General features: G+C 40.0%; 1 protein-coding gene across 1 annotated transcript in view; it reads right to left on the bottom strand.

The window, feature by feature from the left end:
• Positions 1 to 27447, bottom strand: part of CLVS1 (clavesin 1) — a 161740-nt gene that overhangs the window by 82989 nt on the left and 51304 nt on the right. Inside the window, exon 3 of the mRNA XM_007471473.1 lies at positions 9416 to 9590. Coding sequence (XP_007471535.1) covers positions 9416 to 9590 — 175 coding nt within the window. The remainder of the gene's footprint in view (positions 1 to 9415; positions 9591 to 27447) is intronic.

Genomic DNA, 27447 nt, shown 5'->3' with positions numbered 1-27447 from the left:
GGGGCACGAACCCGTGTCCCCTGCATCGGCAGGCGGACCCCCAACCACTGCGCCACCACGGAAGCCCTGGGAATGTTTTTGAAGGGTGAACTCATGGGCTCTTCTCCAGATCTACAGAATCAGAAACTGGGAGTGGGGTCCCGCCGTGTGTGTTGTAGCAAGTCCTCCGGGCAGTCTGCGTACTTACAGTTGCGATGCATCGCATTATACCGCAACACCGTCTATTAGATCAGTGTTCTCCAGCTGTAACGTGAGTACACATCACCGGGAGAACTTGAAACGCAGATTGATTCAGTAGGTTTGGGGTAGGGCCTGAGAGTCTGCATTTCTAACCAGCTCCTGGTGATGTTGAGATTGCTGGTTTGTGGACTATACTGCATAATAAAACCCTAGAATGTAGCTTCAGGAAGCCAGGTTGCTTTGTTCTCTGCTGTCATCTGGTTTAGAAGAATACCAGACTCACCTTTTCTTTTGAATGAATACACCACAAGTCAGTATGTCTGCATGTCTGAGTCATAGGCTGTTGATTTGGTGTGAATCCACTACTAACTCGAAATGCATCTGCCCAACCAGCCTTTACAAATTTCTAATCACACCGGTCATTTATTTACCCTCAGGAACTGTCATGTTTCCCGGTGACTTGACGGACATTTTACTGTTCTAGTCTTTCAAGTGAATAGAGCACTTTGGATTCCCCAAGGGCAAGTGAATATATTGTATGTTTTGGAAAGGAGATGGAAAATCAGAATGTGGGAAGGAGTACGATGTGGAAAGGAGGCTAGAGAGAACGGATGAAGGTTGGAAACAGTTTAATGGAAGGGGACGCCCAGGAGATGGATGATTCCCAGCTGCCTGAGCCTCTGAGCCTTGCCTGCAATCCCCTCCCACCTATGGGTTAAGAGTTGGAAAAGCAATGAACCTCCTTTCACACTAGACTGGCTCAAAGCTGTTGGGAGAATTTAAATCAAAGTAGATATAAATATTATAAAACCATTTTTAACAAAAATGACAACAAAAGTCACACAATAAACCTTAAACTGGAACGAAGAGTTAATGAACTGATAAAGTGTCTGATTGGCCAGAAGAAAATGACATAAGCACAGAAATGAGAAAAAAACAAAAAGAGTGCTTCCTAGATCTCCTCTGGTGGGTGAAAAGTAAGCTTCTCTAAACCCTTAACAAACATCTGGGTCCTTAGGGAATCAGATATTTTGTAAATAGCCTATGGGACAAAAGGCTATAGCTCTTCCTAAGTGAAACACTTCGGCACAGTAAATTCTCTAAGTATCTAGGTTGGCTGAACATTGATAAATGCTGTGTGCTGATCGTAATGGTTGGGTGGCAGTGATTTACAAGAAATAGTTCCAAAAACTGATTTTGGAAACAGTGCAAAACTCAAGAACAGGGGTTCAGCATGCTGCTTATTCTGCCAGAATTCCCCAGCAGAATTGAGAATAATGCTTTGCTATATTAAAATGGTGGCATAAATATTACTTTGATTAAAATTTAAACAAGTTGTAATGAATAGATATAACAGCTCTTGTAGACATTATTGACCACATTTAAGAAATGAAACAGCAGAGTGAGAGAAAGTGACTTCTAGGCATTCTCAAAATTAGTATTTTTAACTCAAGTTTTTTGAACTAATATTCACAGAATATTTATGTATCTGGGACAACTTAATATTCTAAACAAGGACATACCCCATTGTTCTAAAGGAGGAATATATACTATATACACTATTAGAATTTCATGACTGGCTGATGCAAGGTAATTTTTGATGTAAAAAAATCTGATGACCCCTTAAAGAGCAGTCTTGTACATGATTATTATTATAACTCATTAATTCAGCCTGTGAAATACATAACCAAAGTTCTATGCACATGACTTTTTTTTTTTTTTTTTCCGGTACGCGGGCCTCTCACTGCTGTAGCCTCTCCCGTTGCGGAGCACAGGCTCTGGACGCGCAGGCTCAGTGGCCATGGCTCACGGGCCCAGCCGCTCTGCGGCATGTGGGATCTTCCCGGACCGGGGCACGAACCCGTGTCCCCTGCATTGGCAGGTGGACTCTCAACCACTGAGCCACCAGGGAAGCCCAACATGCCATTTTTTTTGATGACTGTTGTCAGAGGCAGTATAATTGCCCTTTTCTTCACTAAGGCTTTATTTTTTTAGAGCAGTTTTAGGTTCACAGCAAAATTGAAGGGAAGGGACACGGATTTGGAAGGGACACAGATTTCCCATATATCCCCTGCTCCCACACATGTATAATATTCCCTCATTATCAGCAGTCTCCACCTGAGGTGTACCTTTGTTACAACTGATATCAGAACCTACATTGACACATCATGATCACCCAAAGTCCATAGTTTACATTATGGTTCACTCTTGGTGTTGTACACTCTATATGAGTTTGGACAAATGTATAACAACAAGTATCAGTCATTATAGTATCATCCTTTGTGCTGCATCTGTTCATCCTTCCCTGCCCACAACTTCTGGTCATCATTCATTGTCTTCTGCAGAGCAAAAGTCTTTAATCTTAATGAAGTTCAGCTTATCAATTATTTCTTTCCTGGATTGTGCCTCTGGTGTTGTATCTAAAAAGTCATCACCATAACCAAGGTCACATAGACTTTCTCCTACATCTCCTGTGTCTGTGTCTAGATTTGTTTTTTTGCATGTGGATGTCTGGTTATTGTAGCACCATTAGTTAAAAAGACTGTTTTTCTTCACTGTAGTGCCTTTGCTCCTTTGTCAAAGATTAGTTGGATATATATAATTGTCTTCTATTTTATCTTTAAAGGATTTTTTTTTTTTTTTTTTTTTGCGGTACGTGGGCCTCTCACTGTTGTGACCTCTCCCGTTGTGGAGCACAGGCTCCAGACGCGCAGGCCCAGCGGCCATGGCTCATGGGCCCAGCTGCTCCACGCCATGTGGGATCTTCCCGGACTGGGGCACGAACCCATGTCCCCTGCATCAGCAGGCTGACTCTCAACCACTGCGCCACCAGGGAAGCCCTTAAAAGATTTTTATTGAAGTATAGTTGACTTACAGTATTATATTAGTTTTAGGTGTATAGCATAGTGATTAGATATTTTTATGAGTTATACATCATATGAAGTTATTGTAAAATATCAACTATATTACCTTGCTGTATATAATATCCCTGCATCTTATTTTTTTATAACTGGTGGGTTGTATGTCTTAATCCCCTTCACCTATTTTACCCCTCCCTGACCCTCTTCCCTCAGGTAACCACTAGTTTGTTCTCTGTATCTATAAGTCTGTTTCTGTTTTATGTTTGTTCATTTGCTTCGTTTTTCAGATTGCACTTATAAGTGAAAACATACAGTCTTTCTCTGTCTTCTTTATTTCCCTAAGCGTAATACCTTCCAGGTCCATCTGTGTTGTTGAAAATGGCAAGACTTCATTCCTTTTTATGGCTGAGCAATATTCGATTGTGTATATTTACCATGTCTTCTTTATCTATTCATCAGTTGATGGGCACTTAGGTTGCTTCCATATCATGGCTCTTGTAAATAATGCTGTTATGAACATTGAGGTACATGTGTCTTTTCAAATTAGTGGTTTTGTTTTCTTCAGATAAATACCCAGGAATGGAATTGCTGGATCATGTGGTAGTTCTATTTTAAATTTTTTGAAGAACCTCCATACTGTTTTCCATAGTACCAGTTTACATTCCCACAAGCAGTGTACTATTCTCCACATCCTTGCCAACACTTGTTATTTCTTCTCTTTTCAATGATAGCCATTCTGACAGTGTCAAGTGATACCTCCTTGTGATTTTGACTTGCATTTCCTTGATGATGGACAATGTTGAGCATCTCTTCATGTGCCTGTTGGCCATCTCTGTGTCTTCTTTGGAAAAGTACCTATTTAGGTCCTCTACCAATTTTTTAATGTTGAGTTATATGCATTCTTTATATATTTTGGATATTAACCCCTTATTGGACATAGCATTTGCAAATATTTTCTCCTATTCAGTAAGTTGGTTTTTTGTTTTATTAATGGTTTCCTTTGCTGTGCAAAAGCTTTTTGGCTTGATATGCTCACATTTGTTTATTTATGCGTTTGTTGCTGATGTCTGAGGAGATAGATCCATAAAAATATTGCTAAGATCAATGTCAAAGAGCATAATGCCTATGTTTTCTTCAAGGATTTTTATAGGTTTTAGTCTTACATTTAAGTCTTTAATCCATTCTGAGTTTATTTTTGTATATGGTGTGAGAAAATGTTCTAGTTTTACTCTTTTACATATAGCTGTCCAGTTTTCCCAACCTCACTTATTGAAGAAACCATCTTTTCCCATTGTATATTCTTGTCTCCCTTGTCATAGATCAATTTACCATAGGTGCATGGATTTATTTCTGGGCTCTTTATTTTGTCCATTTGATCTCTGTATCTCTTTTCATGCCAGTACCATACTCTTTTGATTACTGTAGCTTTGTAGTATAGTTTGAACTCAGGGAGCATGATACTTCCAGCTTTGTTCTTTCTCAAGATTGCTTTGGCTATTCAGAACCTTTTGTGATTCGATACAAATTTTAGGGTCATTTTTTGTTCTGTAAAAACTGCCATAAATATTTTGATTAGGATTGCATTGAATCTGCACATTGCTTTGGGTAGTATGAATATTTTAACAATATTAATTCTTCCAATCCATGAGCCTGGAATATCTTCCTTTTATTCACATCTTCTTCAATTTCTTTCCTTAATGTTTTGTAGTTTTCAGTATACAGGTCTTTCACCTCCTTGCTTAAATTTATTTCTAGGTATTTTATTTTTTAAAAATTTGATTGTAAATGGGATTGTATTCTTGCTTTCTCTTTCTAATAGCTCATTATTAGTGTATAGATATGCAGCAGACTTCTGTATATTAATTTTGTATCCTGTAAATTTACAGAACTTATTTATTTGTTCTAATAGTTTTTTGGTGGAGTCTTTCGGGTTTTCTATATATAGTACCATGTGATCTGCAAATAGTGACAGTTTTACTTCCTTCCAATTTGGATGCCTTTTATTGCTTTTCCTTGTCTAATTGCTCTGGCTAGGGCTTCCAAAACTTATGTTAAATAGAAGTGGTGAGAGTTGGCATGCCTGTCTTATTTCTGATCTTAGAGAAAAAGCTTCCAACTTTTCATTGTCAAGTATAATGTTAGCTGTGGGTTTGTCATAAATGCCCTTTATTATGTTGAGGTGTGTACCCTCTATAGCAGCTTTGTTGAGAGTTTTTATCATGAATGAATGATGAATTTTGTCAAATGCTTTTTCTGCATCTGTTAAGATGATCACATAATTTTTATCCCTTGCTTTGTTAATGTGGTGTATCACATTGATTGATTTGTGGATATTGAACCATCCTTGCACCCACTTGATCAGGATGTATGATCCTTTTAGTGTATTGTTGAATTCAATTTGCCAATATTTTTGTTGAGGATTTTTGCATCTATGTTTATCAGGGATATTGGCCTCTGATTTTCTTTCTTTTTAGTGTCTTTGTCTGGTTTTGGTAATGCTGGTCTTGTAGAATGAGTTATGATTGTTTGTATTTCTGTAATATCTGTTGTAATTTCTCCTCTTTCATTTCCAATTTTACTTTTTGGTCCCGCTCTCTGTTTTTCTTTATGAGTCTGGTTAAGCGTTTATCAATTTTCTTTAACTTTTAAAAAAAAACAGCCTTTAGTTTCATTGTTTTTTTAAATTCTTTTGGGTCTCTTTTTCATTTATTTCTGCTCTAATCTTTATTATTTCCTTCCTTCTACTAACTTATAATTGCCTTTTAAAGCATTAAAATACAACTGGTAGACCCAAACAGAAGACTGTCACCAAGCTGCTAGCCCAGTGCCCGTCACCTCTATATTACATGGTATCAACTCCACTTGGGGATAATTGGGACTGTATATAACCAAGAAAAAAAGCAGGTAAACATCCAGATTCAAAATAAAGGAAGCTTCTCGACATTACATTACAGGGTATTAAATGTCTTTTGCTTATTGTGGTAGATATTCTGATATGCTGCCAGGCCCCCTTTAGGACTATTTATTTCCCAGCTGCTTGAGGTGCTACCAGGAGAAAATTCTCAGATAATACTGCCCTCTGGAGTCCCAGGCTGAAGAGAGCTGCTTTGCCCAAACTCACAACCACTTCTCAGGACAGCCTGCACCCAGTTACTGAACAATGTGGGAATATAAAGGTCCAGTCCCTTGGCTCCAGTCAGGGACAACTCTGAAGGGTCATCTCAGTTTCAGAACACCTGAAGCTTTCATTGGAAATGATTGAATCCCAGCTTAACTTCTCCTGCTGCCAACCATTCTTCATAGCTTCCCTTCTGCGGGTGCTGACCCCAAGAGCATTCCCTAATGAACCTCCTGCATGTTAATCTCTGTGTCAGAACCTGCTCCTCAGAGAACCCAACCTGGAACAATTAGTAATTGAGGGTCTCACTGAACAACTTTCTTTATAGAGAACTAAGAACAGAGGTAATAGAGCTAAAACTCAGGGTTTTGAAACTAGGTTGTGATGCAGGCGAAGGACTGAACAAAAATGATTCTAAATTCTCACAACCTGAACACTCCATCCGCTTCTCCTGCAGGAGGTATTGTACTATCTGTGTGTGTTGAGGGGGTTGCCATATTTCAGGGCCCCAGATTCTCTAGGAGTTGATCAGCAGGTAATCCTAGATAACGCCTATGAACAGCTGAAACCCCAAACCAGATGGCCTAGCACAAAAGTAGTCTGATTAGTACCTCCGTGCCAGGTTACTTTCTCACATCTACCCCACAAAAGGCAGGACAGCAGAGAAAGCAAGTTCCCTTCACTGGAACATAGGGTCTCCCTCCCCTGCAATCTCCTGCATGTCTATAGGACACTCGAACTTCTTTGGGCCTCTCTGATGGTGCAGAGGAAAAAAGAACAGCAGTGACTTCTCATCTCTCACTGACCCTTTCCTTTTCTCCAGTAAAGTCCATGGCCTTTACCCATGCCAGTGGTGTTATGAAATTTACATTGAACTTTCATGGCTGACAAGTGGAGACCTGTATGGGATCTTCCTTGTACCACAGTGTGACCACAAAGACATGAATTCTGCTAGTATCAGTTAGGACTTTTTTGAAATGCCATAAGCGGTTAATGGTTACACTGTGGATGGAAGCAATCCCTGCAGTGATATAAGGTCCCTGGGAGAGCTGGTAGAGAGGTGACCGTGGTGTCTGAATTCCCGCAAAGCCTGAGAGAGGATAGCCTGGAGCGAGAAGTTGCCAGTGGCTGGCCAGAGCTGACCATCCACTGTAGGGCAAGAACCAAGCCAACAAGCTTATTAGGACAGGGAGCCCATATCCCAGACAGAGGAGCTGCATCCAAGCTCAGCTTCTTCTAGGATCACTGGCTTCCTTCTCCTGGCAGGAGGGTCTGCACCTTTTTAAGAGTTCTTAGGTCTTCAGGGTCTGGGCAGGCAGAATTCACAGAAAAAGCTGCATCCCAATCCAGACAGCCTGATAAGCCTGATGCTTTCCCACAGTCAAGGGAGTTTACCTTGTAGCAACAGAGAGGTCCAGGCCATTGCTCTGTGAGATGATGGGAGGAAGCACTTTTTCTCCACTCTGACCCTGACCCCATGCATCTCCCCTTTGCCCAGTAGAGGCTATTCTTTAACCAGAGCTATAGGACGTTGTGGAGTTCAACCCGGACCCTGGTACATGAGGAGAGAAGGCCCAGATATGACTTGCTTTGCCCCACAAAAGGTCATCTAGTATTTCTTGTAAAAATATATTACAAACTTATGTACAGCTTTATGTTTTAAAACACATTCACATGCATTAACTCAGTAAGACCCACATTAGCCTAGAGAAGTTGGCAGGGGACATGTTATATAATCCACACATTTCCAGAAATAAAAATTGGAACACAGGGTTGGAAAAAGTACATTTTTCTTCCTGATTTATGAAAAATCTTATAAATACATAGAATTTGAATCACAGCTACTTACACATGTAATGAATTATCTCTTTTTAGAAAGATAAAATTATATGAAGCTTGTACTACACCACAGAAAATCTTGGAAATATGGCCAGCATAATTATAGGGAATGAACTAAACCTTGCAGCTTACTTTAAATCTCCCTTTGATAAAAGCTTTAAGGAGAGAAAGATCAGATGTTCAGAGGCTTAGATGAGAGGACACTGGAGAAAAAGAGAGCTAAGAGAAAGTGATTGACAGTAAAGGACAAACAAGTCTATGATTGAGATTTTTTTAAGGCAAGGCAGGATACTTTGTAGTCTAGAAATGCAAAAGCAAATTTAAAAATGTGCCCCCGATGCACTGTGTGGTGTAACTCCCCAGGATAGTCTGGCATTCTTGGAACAGTGTGTACTTGTTCCTCTTCTGAAATAGGAAACCCTTTCAACAAAATAAGTTCCATTCAATAAACATGAGTTTATCAGAGGCCCTGTAAGTGCTGCATATTTGCTGGGAGCCAAATGTGAATCAGCCACAGTTTAAGAAACAGGCCCATCAGTTACTCATCACACTAGAGTATGATGGGTGATTGAAATGGGTGTCCCAGTCTTGTACTTTGAAGAGCTTGAGTAGTGGCTGCTTGATCTGAGAATTAACAAATAGTTCGTGATCTGTGTAGCTGCGTGTAACTGCCGTCTGTTGGGAGTCAGTCTTCCTACAAAATGAAGAATGGACTTGAGTTTTATCTATGCTGATTCTGAATCTTCCTGAACTATGATAATGCATCACCAGGAAGCTAAGCAGCATTGCTTAGCTCTGAGTTTGCTACTTTTCATGGAATCACCGGTCCTTAAAAGTAGAAGGGACTCCAGGAACTGACTACCCTAACCTCTACACAGCACAAAAACCCCTTCCCCAAAGTCCTGACAACTGGTCATACAAACAGGAAGTAGAGTTCCACATGCTTCCTTTGCACTGAAATGATTTACTTTAGTACAAACACCTCAGCACGTTGCCTTCAGAGAAGTGAGGACCCACCGGGTATATTTTCATGTGCAAAGATGCTTCCAGAAACCCTGGAAAGCTTCCATGCCACTGCAATATAAGGGCACACTCATAAAGTAGATGTTTTCTAGTTTTAATTTGTGTGAACTCTCACATGGATTTGGCTAAACATCTCCAAGCTTTATTCATAATCGCAATGGTAGGTAATTTGTGCCCGTGGTAACAGTAGTTTAGAGTTGTTAATGAAAATGGAGGCTAATTTTTTTAAAAAAAATCATCTCAACTCAGGCTGGGGTAAATATACGGAGTATTCACAGGTGGATTCTATCGAAGTTTTCTTTTTCCATTCTCAAAGGCAAACATTACTTGGGCTGCAATAAGAAAAGAGCACACAATCGCATACTATCTCGTATGGTACATTCATTGAACATACCTGCAACCCTTCAATGGCCAGTTTGAGGATTGATGGTGTCAGTTTGGAGGCTTGTTTGAAGGAAAAATTACTCCAGTCTATAATTAAAATGAAACCATTTATCTGGAGCTCCGGATCTTCAATAAGGACTTCCAATGACAGCAGGATGGCCCGGAGGATGTCTGTGAAGGAGTTCCTGCAGCCAAAGCAGAAAGGAGAGGCTGTGCATGAATATTAGCAGGTGATAGGACTTTGTGTGTGAAGCACTGGCTGCCTCACTCCTCTGCTCCGTGAGCCCAGCCTGCAGGGTAACACCAGTGTCCTGTACCCAAAGTGACAGAAGATACATTTGCTAAACTTCACAGGAACAATGCTTTGAGAATCACAGGATGGAACCTCCCTTTGATCTGACTGCACCAAAACCCCAAACTTTACAAGATGTCTCTCTTTTGTGTTTCCTTGGGTCTCTAGTTTCTTGCTTCCACCACAGACCTGATTGCATTTCATTGAAATGCATCCCTTACTTGTCTCTCCCTCATGGGCCATAATCATAGTTGTGGCCCCAGTATCTAGCTACTTAATGAATATTGCAGAAAAAATGAGGTAAGGCCTTCATCAGAGGCACTTGTTTTGATTAAACCTCTTATTCTTTTTGTATGGTTAAAATCTTGCTCAAAGTGTACAAACAAGTGTGCAATTGCTGCTGTTTTTTAGCCTCAATTCATGAATAGAGAAAAATAAAGCAAGAAGAATAGCTTATTTTCATTGAAGGTTTTGCAGAGTGTGATTCAGGAAGGAAATCGCTTGGAGTACAACAGTAACTATGACAACAGGTAGACCTGAATACAAACTAGAGTGACAGTTCTCTAGTGTTGTGTGTGTTCTTCCACATCATATATTCCCAGTCACCAGTTGATTTTTGTTTTAAATAATTTTCAGACACGAAGAAATGATAGCATATTTTGCTAATTCTCCCAGCAAATTATTTGAGCTAAAAATTTAAGATCTTAAAGGATCTCTAAATTCTGTGGTTGTCAAGTGATGGCAAAATCTGTTACTTCCTTCAGGCTATCATTACAATCAGAAGCTGTATCGTCTTGTGAAACCAGATGAAATGAACAGATTGCTGAGCATTTCAATCTGATTCAAATTATAACCAAATCTAATGATTCTAGATTGGAAATCAGAAAATACGTGATTAAATATGGGATTAACAGATACAAATTACTATACATAAAATAGATTCACATCAAGGATTTACTGTACAGCACAAAGAATTATACTCAATATCTTGTAATAACCTATAATGGAATGTAATCTGCAAAAAATCCTAAAACTGTATCACTATGCTGTACTACTGAAACTAACACAATATTGTAAATCATCTATACTTCATTAAAACAAAAACAAAACAAACAAAAAAACAGTAAGAATTTACTGAGTGGCTGTTATAAACTCAGAGCTCTGTTTAATACTTGAAGTTATAGAATAGTATGTCATATTTCTACTTTCAAAGAGCCCTTAATTTAGTTGGGGTGGGGTAGGAGATTAGCAAAATGAGTTGAAAGGGATTGATAAAATTTGAGTAATTAGGAAGAGCTTACAGAGGAATGAAAGCTTGGGCTAAGCCTTGAAGGGTAAATAGGATTTTGGATAAGTGGGAAAAAGAGTAAGACATTTCAGGAAAGAGGAGTGACACGTGAAAAATACAGATATTAGCCCATTCTGTTTCTGTACAGTTCTTCTTGTCTGCGTTATATCAAGCAAAACTTTTCCTCCCCCAAATCCACCCACTGAGTATAGTTCTGCTACAAAGAAGAGAACCTCAGGTCTTCCTATACCACACACTAAATTATCTAAACATGGTGGACGTGACGCCCTATATAATCTCTAGATTAAAAAATATATATATTAGTAACTTTAACCATTTCTCATAGGAAGTGGTTTTTTTTTTTTTTTTTGCGATATGTGGGCCTCTCACTGTCGTGGCCCCTCCCATTGCCGGACGCGCAAGCTCAGCGGCCACGGCTCACAGGCCCAGCCTCTACGCGGCTCACGGGCCCAGCCGCTACGCGGCATGCGGGATCCTCCCAGACCGGGGCACGAACCCGTATCCCCTGCATCGGCAGGCGGACTCTCAACCACTGCGCCACCAGGGAGGCCCCAGGAAGTGGTTTTTAATAATGTTCTCATCATTTTCTTTTACATATATTTTCTTCTAAATTTTAGAGATGTCAAATTCCTATTAATGTAGGGTAAGTTTTCACTAGGGCTTTGAGTTTTGTTTTTGCATTCATAGCAAATAGGATCTAAAGACCCAAGTCTTTTTTAGAGATACAGCTTTGTATTGGGAAGAAACATTGATTTAAGTGGAGCATGAGACCAAAGATTGTGAGCTTAGGCAATTCCAAAGGAGAATATGGAAATGCCCAATGGTAAACTATAAATGACCATTAGGGAATTAGAGAGTCTGATCCTGGATAAGCTTTCTTAGCAAGAATACACACATGGAGAGAATCAGGAAACTTAGAAAAGCTAAGCCTTATGTAAAGCTTGCATACAGTTCTGAGGTTGAACGAAGAAAGGTTAAGGAAATAAAAAGTGAGAGAATCATGATAGTAATGTGTTTACTAAAAAGGGGGGTAGTGTTTCAAGAAGGATATGATAGATTGCATTACTGACCCCAACTCTTCACTTATCTGAGCATCCACACACTAGCTATGTGTTGACCTCATTGATGAGAGTGTATTTCTTGCCCTTTGGCCATGTGACTTGCTTTAACTGATGGTATGTGACTGAAATGACAGTGTACCAATTTGGGGCCTAGCTCTTAGAGACCTCAGATGTTACTTGTTCTCTTGCTTTCTGCCGTTGCCATGGAAAAACATATGCCACAGCTAGACTGCTAGACTGAAGAGAAGAATGACTCCCCAGCCAGCCAGCCAGCTAGCAGATCTTTGAAAGAAGCAGAGCCACCCAGCTGACCCCAGCCTAGATAAACACTAGCTGCCCCACAGATGTGTGAGCAACAGTAAATGATTGCTTTTTTAAGCCATTGAGTTTGGGGATGGTTTGTTATAAATTAATAGCTACCCAATACCATAAGGTAGTTAACCAAGTCAAAGGCAACAGAAAGATGAAGGAGAATAAGGAAGGAGAAAGGACTATTGTATTTGACAACAAGTAGATCTTTGGAGAATTTTGAGATAGCCCTTTTCGTTGAATAGTGAAGATAGACGTCATTGATTATGAAGATCTTTAGCAAATCACTTAATTGCTACTGCATCTTACTCCTCTGTAAATGAGAGATAGCACCTCTTCCATCACATATACACTTGTATTCACTCCCAAGAAAGAAACATTGACTCTTGGAAACTTGAAAACTATTTTATACGTTTTCAGGACCAGAACCTTACTCATGGGTAGGCATTTGCAATGAATGAAGTTATATTATACTTACGGGGTGATCCCAGGAGAAAAGTAAAATAATTCTGGAATTCAGTATAGTCTCCAAATGTTCGAATACTTCACTTTTCTAGAAGAACTAGAAAGTTGGGCAGCAAAAAGTTGAATGGAATGGGTCTTAAGTCATGAGGCTTACCCCTGTTAAGGGGTGTGACCGCCCCCTATGTCTTAGCTGATCATTAGCTTGAATTCCTTACTTCCCAGCTTCCTCAAATGGATTTCCTCATCTTCTTCCTCTTTCTTATTTATGATATCTTTGAGTTGTGAAAGCCTCTCAGCTTTTTATAATTTGACATACCAAATACTTTATATAATTACTCCACCCTCATGGAGGTGGAACATAGCTTCTCACTCCTTAAGTGTGGGCTGAGCATAGTGACTTCTTTTCAAAGATCTTGTACAGTGTGGAAAGGCAGGGAGAAAGAGTAACTTTACAAGAGAAACCAGACAAACACTTCCTCAGCCAGGTGACTAGGGTCGACATCAACAGAGATAAATCGTGTTGAGAGTAGTTCCCCTTGATATGATGATGAAAATCATACTTTACCTCTGTGATCTTCCTCCCCCAAAACCATGACCCCAGATTAGTCAAGGGGAAAACATTAGGCACATTCTAATTGAGAAACATTCTACAAAATACCTGACCGGTACTCTTCAAAGATTGTCAAGTTCATAAAAAACCAAGGAAAGTCTGAGAAACCGTCACAGCCTAGATGAGCCTAAGGAGACATGAAGACTAAATGTAATGGGATATTTTGGATGGGATCCTGGGACAGAAGAAAGATATTAGGTAAAAACCAAAGAAATCTACATAAAGCATAGGCTTTAGTGAATAATAATGTATCATACTGGTTCATTAGTTGTAATAAATATACTATGCTAATGTAAGATATTAATAATAAAGAAAACCCAATGCAGGGGATAGAGCAACCTTCTGTACTATCTTCACAATAATTCTGTAAATCTACAATTGTTCTGGGTAAAAAGTTAATTTTTTAAAACTGCTTACTGGAGTTCGTAATCTGCCATGGTAAGTCTCCATGAATCTCTTCCAGAATTTCCAGAATTTCCTCATTCTACCAACTCATTTAGACTTATAGCATGGTTTAACTCTAATAAACCAGAGAGGGGGGAAATTATTTTCTGTATTGCCTACAATCGCAATTCTATCAGTGTAGCTGAGCACTTATCTCAAAATGAACTAACAGGTGACAAGTGGATATTTAGATTTTTTCAGTCTTCTTCTGTACTTTGCAAGGCATTTACACAGTCAGTTATGGATTATATCAGTTTTAGTTTGATAATTAAAAGCTCAAATGTGCAAAAGCTCTGTGAATTGCAAATTGCCAGTGACATGTAAAGAACTTTTCTCAAAAAAGGATAATTTTGTATTAATTAGGACTTATTAATGGTTTATATGTGGAGGTTCATCATTATATTATGAGCAATTAGAGATTATGAAAATTGATGCATTTGTAGTTCTACTGTTGTTTTTGTGAATTGAGCACCCAGCATTGCCACCTGAGGCTTTAAAATCTAAGTCAACAGCATAATACAAATGAGATGCAAAATAGTGGAAAATAGTGTTTTATTTATAAGAAGATATTTAAGTTTCAAGAAGTGACTTCTTTGTGCTTTGAATTTTTAGTGGAGATTTTAGAACCTAGATCCCAGGGCTAGACGCATATAAGAAAAAAGAGACTACCTGTGATCAGATAACCACTTAAAGACATGATATGGTTGCCAGTGACACTATTTCTCAGAAAAAGTGGTGGGAAGCCTCTTAGTTAATTCTGAAATCACAGTGCCTATTTCTATGCTAATTCTTCTGCATATAACAGCAAGAAGTCTGTTAATATTAGTAGTTAAAGCTCTTTTGGCCAGTTCTTGAAACCTCTTCACTTTACAGTCAATATCATTGTGTTCATGACTGTTGCTTGGAGATTTTTAGGGTCCTCCTTAAACCACAAACTAGTTGTGCAGATGGTTTGCCACCAGTATCTATTTGCAGCAGGTGCAGAAACATTGCATCTGAGTATGTTTCTTTATCTCTTCATCCCATTTGAAGTTTCTTTCAAAGTGAATTACTAAAATAACCACAGCATGACTTTCACAGTTCCTACGTTGCCCCTTTTCTGATAACGTTGCCTAAGCCAACATGGAGAGGAGTATGTGCTCCTTCTGCAACTCTTCTGATGCATTTTGGCCTCTAGACATGGCAAGAACCCTCTGAGTAAAGTGGCAAAAAAGTCTGTACTCAAGGGCTTGACATCCTGGCTCTGCCACTCAACAAGCATGCAACTCTGTGTAGAAGACTGAAGTCCAACGTGGGGTGATTTCCTGTTTCTCCATGTAGGGGGCTGTTGCATGGTTATGCAGAATTACATGTGCAAAGGAGCTTTGTGAATTGGAAAGTTCATCCCAGTAGGATAGGAGGCAGTATTTGTACTTGCATGGAATATAGAGATACCCCTCTTGGTTACACTGCTTTCATGGTGGTGATGGCAGCAGGACAATAGGAAATGTGCAAAACTCCATTGTGTTCTGTCCAGATGAACCTATTTTCTCCTCTTCTAGGGCTGAGGGTCTTTGATAAGTGGTTTGGAATGGGAATTCGGGTTATATATTTTCCTAAATAGGTTCTAATAATTTGTATGTGAATCAGGTTTCAGCTGGATGGTCTCTGTGTGTGATTATGCATCTAGGCAAACAAATCTATATTTCTCAATGAGGTAATCAAGAAAAAGTAAAAGAAATAATTGTGTTTATATAATATTAGGTCAAGGAAGATGCTAACAAAAATGTTTAGCTTTGCTGTGGTAGAATTAATATTTGCAAGACCTTAATCTTAAATGTATTACCCTGAATGTTAGCTGGAAAGTCAATTAGTTAATTACTTTTCTTAGCAGGGATGGTCTCCCAGAGAACAGAAGCCTGGGATTTAACTCTGCCTCATATGGTTTGATGAAGCTCATATGACTAAGAGGAGTAAGAAAGAAAAGGAAGGAGAAAGCAGGGAAGAAAGGAAAGAGGAAGAGAAAAAGAGAGAAGAGAGAGAGGAAGGAAGGAAGGAGAGAAAGAAAGAAAGAAAAGAAAGAAAGAAAGAGAAAGAGAGAAAGGAAAGAAAGAAGGAAAGGAAAAGGAAAAGAAAGAAAGAGAAGGAAAGGAAGGAGGGAGGAAAGAAAGAAAGGAAGAAAAAAGGGGAAACGGAGGGAGGAGGAAGGGCGGGAGGGAGCCCCAACTCACCTCCAACTCAAGCATTTGCTTATGGAGGACAGAACATAAAGGGTAATGTTCTTGTCTAAGAACAGGGCCTGGCTTTTGAACTAGTATAGAGAAAATAGTGATGTAAATGGTGAAGACAGTGTTCTCTCACTCAAGTAAAGTATGAAGATAAGAGACTGTTTCTTTAGACCAATCCTGACAGGCCTATCCATCTCAGGATATAGACACAAGAATGCAAAGTATTCATATCCACCATTAAAAATGAAACTGAAACTAAAGTTTTCAATTTCCAATTTGCCAGGGTTTTTCCTTGTTTGTGTTTCTGTGGTGAGCAAGTGTATAAGTCGTGTGTGTGTGTGTGTGTGTGTGTGTGTGTGTGTGTGTGTGTACACAAACAATGAATTAATCCTTTAGGGTTGCCTCCATTCAGGCTTTTTTAATTTTAAATGAGAAGATGGTTTGAATAAATAAAAACAATATTTTATTACATTTGGTCCAAGTGCTTCTAAATTCTCCCAAGAATTGAAGAGAATGAAATTAACATCAGATGCTTCTATCTGGTCACTTAAACAGTTAATGAAATTTATCATCACTCAATGTTTTATTTTAAAAGTTTTCAAGTACCTAGAACCGGATAAGGAATCAGGAAGGCATTTATTCAAAGATATGACAAAATTTTACTTTGTGGAAGACACATAAGATAAAAGGATATTTTTTGCTTTTCTGCTAGTAGATGGAAACCAGTAGAAGACATTAAAAAATACATACGTGGAAGGCAGTGAAGCATAGTCATTAAGAGCATAGGGTTTGGAGTTAGCAGACTGATTCAAATCTCAGCTGTTCTGTGTAAACTTAGCGAGTGAGTTTTATCTCTCTGTGGTTTAGTTTCCTCATCTGTAGAAAGAGGATCATAGCACCTACCTCCCTGGTAATGATAACATGAGCTAATGTACCCAAAGTCATAGAGCAACTGACTTGTTCTATCCACAGAATGAGTTGATGGTCATGTTGGTTTTCATTATTACATAAGTGAACATGATATCAGGTGGAAAGTAATAGGAATTGCAGAGTGTTTGGGAGTTATAAGGCAAGGTCACCCATGGCTGGGAGGTTTCAGAACATCTTCAGTTGGGCTGTGAAGAATGGGAAGGTTTGGATGCTGGACGTAGAAGGAAAAGGGCAGAAGGAGCCACATAAACAGTAAGTTCTGAGAGTGTAGAGACTATTGTACTGGGAGCAATGGCAGGTTTGCCAGTGCCATTGGGGCAAGTGTAAAGGAATAGAAATAAGGTTAGAATTGTGATCCATCTTCATCCTGCTTTCTGGGAGAACTGCTGGCTGTTTATGCAGAGTAAGGGAGCAACAGCAATTATGCTTTAGGAAGATTTGAACTGGTAACAGAGATTATGTGGATTGGAGTTAGGAGACTGGAGACACAGAGTCCAATTAAGAGGAGGCCATTGCAATATAGTAAGTGAGAGCTGAATGGGGATGTAAAGAGAGGAAGGTCAGAGGTACTATTAAGGACAAAAGGAACTCTGCTGGGTAGGAAGTGAGTTAGAGGTGCTATAGTTGTATCTAGTTCTTACACAGTAAGAATCAGCACCCAGCACAGCAACGCACAATATTAATATTAGTTATTAATATGACTTGACTTCAGGGCTGTCAAGGGGGTGCCTAGAAGTGCATGGTTGTGTGGGGTCTGCATTCCAGCCACTCAAGTGATGAAATATCACCCTAAGTAGAAGCCACGTCTGCAGAAGAGAATATTTCCTGTTCTCTTTGCAAGAAGGGACCACTTGCCTCTCTAACCTAGACTATGAGCTCCATCAGGGCTGGAAGTGTGTAGTATTTGTCTTTGAATCCCTGTAAATTACCAGTACCTATACATAGTAGATGCTGAATAAATGATTCTTAGTAAATGAATGAAGGCAAACATGTTAAACCAAGCTGTTGGAAGCTTTGAAACACTGAAAACAGACAAAACCCCCTCTGGGAGCACCACTGGGTACATTTTCCTCCTCTTCAATGCCTCTTATGCTCATTGATAGGAGCAGTGATGGCAGATGTATGTCCTTAAGCCCTTTTTCCATCATGGCTCATATTTATAAAATCCCCCCTGCCACTCAAGTGATGAAATATCACCCTAAGTAGAAGCCACGTCTGCAGAAGAGAATATTTCCTGTTCTCTTTGCAAGAAGGGACCACTTGCCTCTCTAACCTAGACTATGAGCTCCATCAGGGCTGGAAGTGTGTAGTATTTGTCTTTGAATCCCTGTAAATTACCAGTACCTATACATAGTAGATGCTGAATAAATGATTCTTAGTAAATGAATGAAGGCAAACATGTTAAACCAAGCTGTTGGAAGCTTTGAAACACTGAAAACAGACAAAACCCCCTCTGGGAGCACCACTGGGTACATTTTCCTCCTCTTCAATGCCTCTTATGCTCATTGATAGGAGCAGTGATGGCAGATGTATGTCCTTAAGCCCTTTTTCCATCATGGCTCATATTTATAAAATAATATGCTACTAAGTACCATGTATACAATAATTGGAAAGAAAACCAGGCTTTAAGATTAATTTGGGGGACTTTCCTGGTGGCGCAGTGGTTAAGAATCAGCCTGCCAATGCAGGGGACACAGGTTCTACCCCTGGTCCGGGAATATCCCACATGCCTAGGAGCAGCTAAGCCCATGCGCCACAACTACTGAGCCTGCGCTCTAGAGCCTGCGAGCTACAACTACTGAGCCCGTGAGCCACGACTACTGAGCCCACGTGCCTAGAGCCTACGCTCCACAAGGGAAGCCACCGCAACGAGAAGCCCGTGCACCGCAACAAAGAGTAGCTGCCACTCACCGCAACTAGAGAAAGCCCATGCTCAGCGACGAAGGCCCAACACAGCCAAAACTAAATACATAAAATAAATAAATTTATTTTTAAAAAAGGATTAATTTTGGTTTAGGAGAGGGCCGTGGCTGTACTCACATAAGGTTAGTGTGGGCAGTAAGAAGATTACAATCTAGGACAGTTAATAATAAATGCTAGATGGATGTCTACAGATAGGAAGGCTGGTATACCACAAGATTCTTAGCCCACTGGGAAAGAACTGGTCCCAAAACACCACTTTAAGACAACCGAAATGCAAGCAAGGAAGAGGTTTATTTTATTAGCCGTCTAGATGGGGATTGGGCCAGGGCCTACAGGAGCAGCAGCCATGGAAGAAAAAACACCCCAATGGGAGTGAGCTCTGGGCATTCCATCCATTACTAAATGACTATGACAAACTAGTTTCATGCTTATCTATTCTGGTAACTCTTTGGCTGAGGAGCTTCAGAAAAGTAAAAACTAGGAAGAGTCTCAAGAATGCAAAGAAAGCACTTAGGCCTAGACATGGAGCTATGGGCATATCAGCCTAATGGGGGTCACAAACAGCAAGATCTCCTCTGACATGGGTGAATGAATATGAATGGCCACATCACTCTTACTTACAATGGAATTCAATTGATATTTATAGATCTTGCGTGGAGTTCATGGTAGTGTACTAGCCACTGCTTGAAATGGAATGTTCTTTCCTCTAAGTCTGTCTGGCTCTTATAGCCATAAAATCACTTTCAGGATAAGACATTGGACAATAAGGTGAGGAGGCATTTTAGGAAAACATACATCCCATGGTACTACACTGCTTTGAATGATTTTGCCCTCCTGAGGTCCTTCCCTCTGGGTGATATGCTGCAACCACTCTTGCAATCAAGAGACTCCTTTCTGAAATCACAAACTGTGTGCCAGACAGTTTGAACTAAATAGTGCATTAGCAAAACAACTCTATAGATGTTACCTTTCATGGAAGGCATACCTGTGACTTGAGTTGGAAGTATGCAGCATCTCATAATTTTAATTAATTCATAAAATTGCCCATCTCCAATGAAAACTCCAAACCTCTGTACTTAGCGAAGAGATCAATGTATTCTGGCAGGATGGCAAGATCTTAAAACCAAGAGAAGTCCCAAGGTTCTAAAATTAGTTGCCTGTAACTAGGAGTCTCAACTCTGAAAAATATGGGTAATTCACATCAGAAGCTTTAATAGAGACTGATTGAATTCAGAGAGTCTGCAATCTGATTGAAGTTTTCAAAGTTGGTTTATCCTTTCCCCTTTTGAAAATTCTAGCCTTCTAATCATAAGCTACTTAAACAGCAGCAAGCAATCAAAGGTATGCACGATTAAAAGGAGAGAGCCACAAGGAAATCATTACATAATGGAAAGAAAAAGCTTATTTTCGTAGATAATATATTCAGGAGAGCTTTATACTCTACTCTGATAGAAATGCAACTTGTTGGCTGGTTTCCAGATAGGCATCCTCTATCTGGCTATCACCCTTGAGCTGTTTCATCTTCCTCAAGACACCTCAAGGTTATTGGATTCTCAGAGAGAGAAAGATATAAGGCTCCCATGACCATCACAGCTGTCAGGCTCAGGAAGCCCCTTACCACTGTTTATACTGTCTCTGAGCTTTGGCACCACTGAGGCTAGTCTGACAGGAGGACTTTTTGGTCTTGATCAGCTCCTATAATGCTTGTGATGGTTCACAAATTGCAATAATGACAAGCAGTTTGATCATCCTTCTGAAACTAAGATAAATATATTTCGTGCCCAGAAGGAGCAAGCCTTTTGCAAACCCCATGGACTTTTCTTCCAGAACTGACCATGTGCTTCACTTCAGAAAAATCCCCTGTGGAGGTGTCAGAAGACAGGTGGGACCTTGAGTGTTCTGCCTATAATAGTTACCTGGCGGGACCAGACATGTCAGAATAGAGATGTGGGAATTTCTAGAATTCTCCTAGAAGAGGTGCCACATGCACATTCCCTGGGCCCCAACCCAGCCCAATTCAGGTGGTGGGTTATGGAGATGAAAGAGTGGCAGTGCCCTCTCCCTGCACCCTCTTCCCAAACCAGTGGCCTGGAAGCTCCCATGAACTCACTTACGGACCCCCAGTCAAAACACAAGCTCATATTTTTACCCTGCTTATTTTGGGAATCAGAATCAAAACAAAAGGTAACTCTTGAAACGTTCATAAAAAAATAAACATAGGCTCTACATAGTTCATTTAACAACAACGACAAAACCAACGCAGGGTTTGGTTGACTTTTGCTAGCTGAGGGAGTGTGCTTAGAGGGTTAATTTTGCCCCTTAAGGTAACTCTACTTATGGAAGGTCAGATGCCTCTGTAGGGAATAATTTTATGGAGGTGGTTAAAGACAACATTGGTTTCCTTTACTTAATTACATCACAGATTATCACTTGGCAATTCTCTAAGCAACTAGAGCCAGTGGTTATTATTTATTGCTGCCGCTTAACAGTAGCTGCACTGCAGGAGATACTGTAAAATATCAACATGCATTTATCTTCAACATAAGTCCAAAATATCCTACTCTGAATAGCAGAACAGAATTTGGAAAATGTATTACATATGTATAGAGACACAATTTATATATTTTAAATATATTTCTCACACAAAGAGAAAATACAACATTTTAGGACTTGGAATTTTGCTGTAGGAGGATTTCATTGCCTATATTTATCCTAACAAAATCTCAGAGATTGTAAAGGACGACTTAGATCAGTAGTTTAATTTCCAAAGAGGAAAAAATTTAAATGCTCAGGCTCTGGAAAGTTTTATCTCAAAATTTCCCTCTTGCTTTGATTCTCATCTGCTACAAACTGGTGGGTTATTACCCATTCCTCTTCTATTAGTCCAGGCACAAGGAGGGTATTTCTAGTTCTGGCTCGTAAGAACATTCCCAGAGGAAAGAGCTGGAATTTTCTGTCTCTTTCACCCACATTCAGGAAAATGGGATGGTACTTACCCACCCACTTAATTCTCTGGACTCTGGGGAAGCTTGGAGGGAGGGAGAATGGATTAAGACGAGGTTGGTTCTTCCAGAATGGATTTACAATTCAAATAGAGTGAAGCAACAGAGAGCTACAAGGAATCTTGGTGATTACAAGGTGATTTTCAGCAGAAGGTAGGATCACTCCCTCCCCAGTTTGGGGGACATCTGGTTATGTGTATGGGAGGGAGTCATTGCTGCTTTTTACAATATTTGGAGAACGCTGCCAGCATTTATTGAGCAGAGGCCATTGATGCTAAATATCCTGCAATGTGCAGTACAGGCCCCAGAATAAGATCCACATCCCCAATGCCAGTAACTTCTTTGTCTTAAATGGTGAAGTTCAGATCCAGAAATGCTCAGTGAAACCTCATGAGCAGTTGGTTGCACAGTCATAACAGGGTTCCTGACTCCTGGGTCTAGTATGCCTGTCATAGCTCTGAGACTCACAGAACATTCAAAGGAAGAAACACTGGCTCAGATGGGAGGCTGAGCGGTGTGTGGAATCAAGAATTTCTTGCTGCTTCTCTCTTGCACTTTCTTCCTCTGTGTCTAGACTGTTCTTTCCCTTCTCCTCACCAGGCTCTTTCTCACTCTTTAAGCCTTAAGTCAAATGATACTTTGTTAGGAACACTTTCCTGCCACAGGAAGTGGCAGAGTATTGACAAAAAGCCCCACCTTGACCAAACTTTAGTCAGGCTCCTCTGAGTGTTTTCTTCATCCAGGCCTCCTCCGTGGTCCACATCCTTGGCCTGCAGAGCCCAGTTTTCCCAAAAATTCCTGCTAAGCCAGGATTTGAGAATATTGACAATATTGAGAAATTTGAGAATACTGAGAATCTCCCCACCTTTAATATCTTAAACCAAGTTTCTCCCCGCCCCCCCCCATCCTTGACACCTAACCAAATTCCTCTTAGGAATTTTCCATCCACTCCCTTTCCCTGCCCATCAGCCATAAATCTCCACTTGTCCCTTGTCAAACACTCTCTCCTATTACAATAGTCTTGACCCCTATATGCCTGTATATATGCAACATAGGCAGACCTCATGTTATTGAGCTTTGCTTTATTGCACTTCATGGACACTGCGTTTTTTACAAATCGAAGGTTTGTGGCAACCCTGCATCAAGCACGTCTATCAGTGCCGTTTTTCCAACAGCATTTGCTCACTTTGTATCTCTGTGTCTTCTGGTAATTCTCACAATATTTCAAGCGTTTTCATTATTACTATATTTGTTATGATGATCTGTGATCAGTGATCTGTAATGTTACTATTTTCATTGTTTTAGGGCACCACAAGTCGCACCCATATAATAACTTAATGGATAAAAGTCTGTGTTCTGACTGCTCCGCTGAGTGGCTCTTCCACTGTCTGTCTCTCTCTCTCTCCTCGGGCCTCCCTGTTCCTTGATACACAACGATATTGAAATTAGGTCAATAACCAATAACCAAACAATGGCTTCTAAGTGCTCAAGTAAGAGTCGTATCTCTCTCACTTTAAATCAAAAGCTAGATATAATTAAGCTTAGTGAGGAAGGCATGTTGAAAGCCAAGACAGGCCAAAAACTAGGCCTGTTACACCAGTTAGCTAAGTTGCCAATGCAAAGGAAATGTTCTTGGAGAAAATTAAAAGTGCTACTCTAGCGAACATATGAATGATTTTTTTTAAAAAAGTGAGGGACTTCCCTGGTGGCGCAGTGGTTGAGAGTCCGCCTGCCAATGCAGGGGACACGGGTTCGTGCCCCGGTCCGGGAGGATCCCACATGCCATGGAGCGGCTGGGCCCGTGAGCCGTGGCCGCTGAGCCTGCGCGTCCAGAGCCTGTGCTCCGCAACAGGAGAGGTCACAACAGTGAGGCCCGCGTACCACAAAAAAAAAAAAAAAAAAGTGAAACAGCCTAATGGCTGATATGGAGAAAGTTTTAGGGGTCTGGTTAGAAGGTCAAACCAGCCACAACATTCAGTTTAGCCAAAGCCTAAGCCAGAGCAAGGTCTCAGCTTTCTTCAGTTCTGTGAAGGCTGAGAGAGGTGAGAAAGCTGCAGAAGAAAAGTTTGAGGCCAGCAGAAGCTGGTTTATGAAGTTTAAGGAAAGAAGCCATGTCCTTAACATCAAAGTGCAAAGGTAAAGCAGCAAGTGCTGGTGTGGAAGTTGCAGCAAGTTATCCAGATCCAGCTCAGGTAATTAATAATCTTTATAATAATATAATGATGGATACCTCTCATTATATATTTGTGCAAACCCATAGAATGTACAACACCAAGAATGAACCACAATGTTAACTACGGACTTTGGGTGATTATGATGTGTCAGTGTAGGTTCATCAGTTGTAACAAACGTACCATTCTGAGAGATGTTGATAACTGGGAGGCTACATGTATGGGAGCAGGGGGTATGTGGGAAATCTCTGTACTTTCCTCTCCATTATACTGTGAATCTAAAACTACTCTTAAAAAATAAAAATAAAAATGTACATTTTATTAAGAGCAACTACAAAAGAAAATGACTCATAAGTTCTTCTGTTTGTTAGGATGGACACTAAAATCCACATGCCCAGTGTACCCTAAGCTCATAGCTTTTAGATCTCTTCCATTGCATTGTTCTTCCTGCATTACTCGGGCAGCCTCTCTCCTGGGATACTCAGATCTTGAGAGGGGAGATGGGTTTTCAGTTCTCTGCTGCTGAAGCTGGGCTTTAAGGGCAGACACACCTGTCGGCACAAATCTTCATAATCATGTTCAGCTTTATATCCTGGAAGGGGAATGATGGTGTCATGCCTGGAATTCTGATCAAATTTGGGACTTATCCTTGGATAAGGCACACTGGTCGGGCAGCTCAGAGCAATAGGAGCAAATTGGCTAAAACTTGGCCTGGCAGGCTTCAGAAAAGGGTACAGAGGAAAGTCAAATACGACTAAATCTTGATAACAGAAAGGCTAAAGAGGCTTGCACATGGTATACAATATAATGGTATATTGATTTGACTTGCTAGAAATGACTAGCTTCAGAAGGGAGGTAGGTGATGGGTGAACAAAGAAGAACATTCTTCAAATATTTGAAGAACACTTTCTCTCCTTCCTTCTCTCTTTGTTGGATCCAGAAGAAGAGAGAAATTTCTTAAATTACTGTTTGAAAGATTCATGTTGAAAGAAAAAATGTGCTGGCAATAAGGATTGTTCATGATGTGAATGGATTATTGAGAGATTTAGAATCAACTTCTCTGCTGACCTTAAGATATACAGAATTTTAGAACTGTTCCAAAGCCTTTATCTTTATGCATGAGAAAAAAAACGAGACTCGGAAGACACAGCTAACAAATATCAGTGCCAAGATTTGAACGTCAGTGTTCGAATATCACAGTGGGAAGGCGCCTGAAAGACCATGCCATCCCCACGTGGCCAGCGGGGTTTGTTTTCCACCAACTTTTCACTAAGAAAATGTCCTGGCAAACAAAAAAGTAGAAAGAATACCACAGTAATACACCCATCATTTGATTCAACAATTGTCAACATTTGGCATAGTTGCTTTATCTCTCATATGCGAACGTATGTGTATGTGTGTGGACAGGTAAAAGCAAGTGGAAAGTTCCATACATCAATTTTTAAAAATGATTTCCACATTACTTGTCCTGTAGAATGTCCTACACTTTTGTTTTCTCGTTATGCCATTTAATTTGTTCTTTTTAAAGTGGAAAGAGGTCCACAGGCTTGGTGAGATTCCGGTTAGATATTCCTGGAGAGACTATTTTGTAGGATGATGTGCCAGTAGGCTTGAATTCATTGCTGATTCTGACCTACTGATGGGTGCTGCAAGTGCTCTTATTAAGAGTCAAACACTACGTGGAAGCTCAGCAGAAACTGGTGCCAAGATGGACTTATTTGTATTGAGGGGGTGGGAACAACTTTATATTTATGATGAAGAGGGAGGAAGTGAATATTTTTTCAGTTGAGATAATTGTAGACTCACATGCCGTTTTAGTCATTTGTGTGTGTGTGTGTGTCTGTATATGTGCATTTAGTTCTGTGCAGTTTTATCAGACATATAGGTTGATGCATTCATCATCCCAGTCAAGATGCTGAACAGACCCATCACAGCAAGGGCCCTACATGCTGCCCTTATTCCTCCCTAAACCGTGGCAACCATTAAACTTGTCCTTTGTTTCTAAAGCTTTGTCACTTCAAAAGTATTATAATAAATGGAACATAATGGTATATAACCTTTAGGGACTATCGTTTTTCATTCAGCATAATTACCTGGAGTTTCATCCAAGTGGCTGCATTTATAGCTTATTCCTTTTATTTCTGAGTAATATTCAATGGTATAGATTTGCCACCGTTTGTTAAACCTTTTGAAGGATATCTGAGCTGATTCTCGTTTTTGGCTATTACAGATAAAGCTGCTCTAAGCATTTGTGTATACGCTTTTATGTGAATCTCAGTTTTATTTCTCTGAGACTAATGCCCATGAGTCTAATTTCTGGGTTGTATGGTAATTGCATGCATAGTTTTTTAAAAAAGAACTGTCAAACTGTTTTCCAGAAATGCTCTGCTGTTTTAGGTTCCCACTAGCAATATTGATGAGTCAGTTTCTCTTTTTTCTTCCCAGTATTTGATGTTGTCACTGTTTTTATTTTAGCCATTCTGATAGGTGTGTAGTGTTATCTCTTATCTCTTATTTTAGTGGCTAGAACTTCCAATACTATATTAAATAAAAGTGGTGAGAGTGGACATTGTTGCCCTATTTCCAATCTTAGGGGGAAAGCATTCAGTCTTTTACCCTTAAGTATAATGTTAGCTGTAGGTTTTCTGTAGATGCTCTTTACCAAGTTGAAGTAATTCCCCTTTATTCCTAAATTGCTGAGTTTTCGTAAGACTAAAATAATCATGAATGAGTACTGAATTTTGTCAAAGCTTTTTCTGTGTCAATTGATATAATAGTAGGATTTTTCTTCTTCACCTTGTTGATGTGGTGAATTGTGCTGATTGAATTTTGATTGTTGAACTAGCCTTGTATATTTGGAATAAATCCCGCTTAGTCATTGTGTATAATTCTGTATATCATGGGATTCAGTTTGATAAATTTTTTGATGATTTTTGATTCTAAATTCGTGAAAGCTGTTAATCTATAGTTTTCCTTTTCTCTACTGTCTTGGTCTGGTTTTTTTAAAATTAATTTATTTATATTTATATGTATCTTTGGCTGCATTGGGTCTTCGCTGCTGCGCGGGCTTTCTCTAGTTGCGGCAAGCGGGGGCTACTCTTCGTTGCGGTGCGCGGGCTTCTCATTGTCGTGGCTCCTCTTGATGCAGAGCACAGGCTCTAGGTGCGCGGGCTTCAGTAGTTGCAGCACACGGGCTCGGTAGTTGTGGCTCGCGGGCTGAGGAGCGCGGGCTCAGTAGTTGTGGCGCACATGCTTAGTTGCTCCGCGGCACGTGGGATCTTCCCAGACCAGGGTTAGAACCCGTGTCTCCTGCATTGGC

Source organism: Lipotes vexillifer, unplaced genomic scaffold (assembly GCF_000442215.2).
Source record: "Lipotes vexillifer unplaced genomic scaffold, Lipotes_vexillifer_v1.1 scaffold165, whole genome shotgun sequence".
Taxonomy (NCBI): domain Eukaryota; kingdom Metazoa; phylum Chordata; class Mammalia; order Artiodactyla; family Lipotidae; genus Lipotes; species Lipotes vexillifer.
This window is presented reverse-complemented; position numbering and strand designations above follow the sequence as displayed.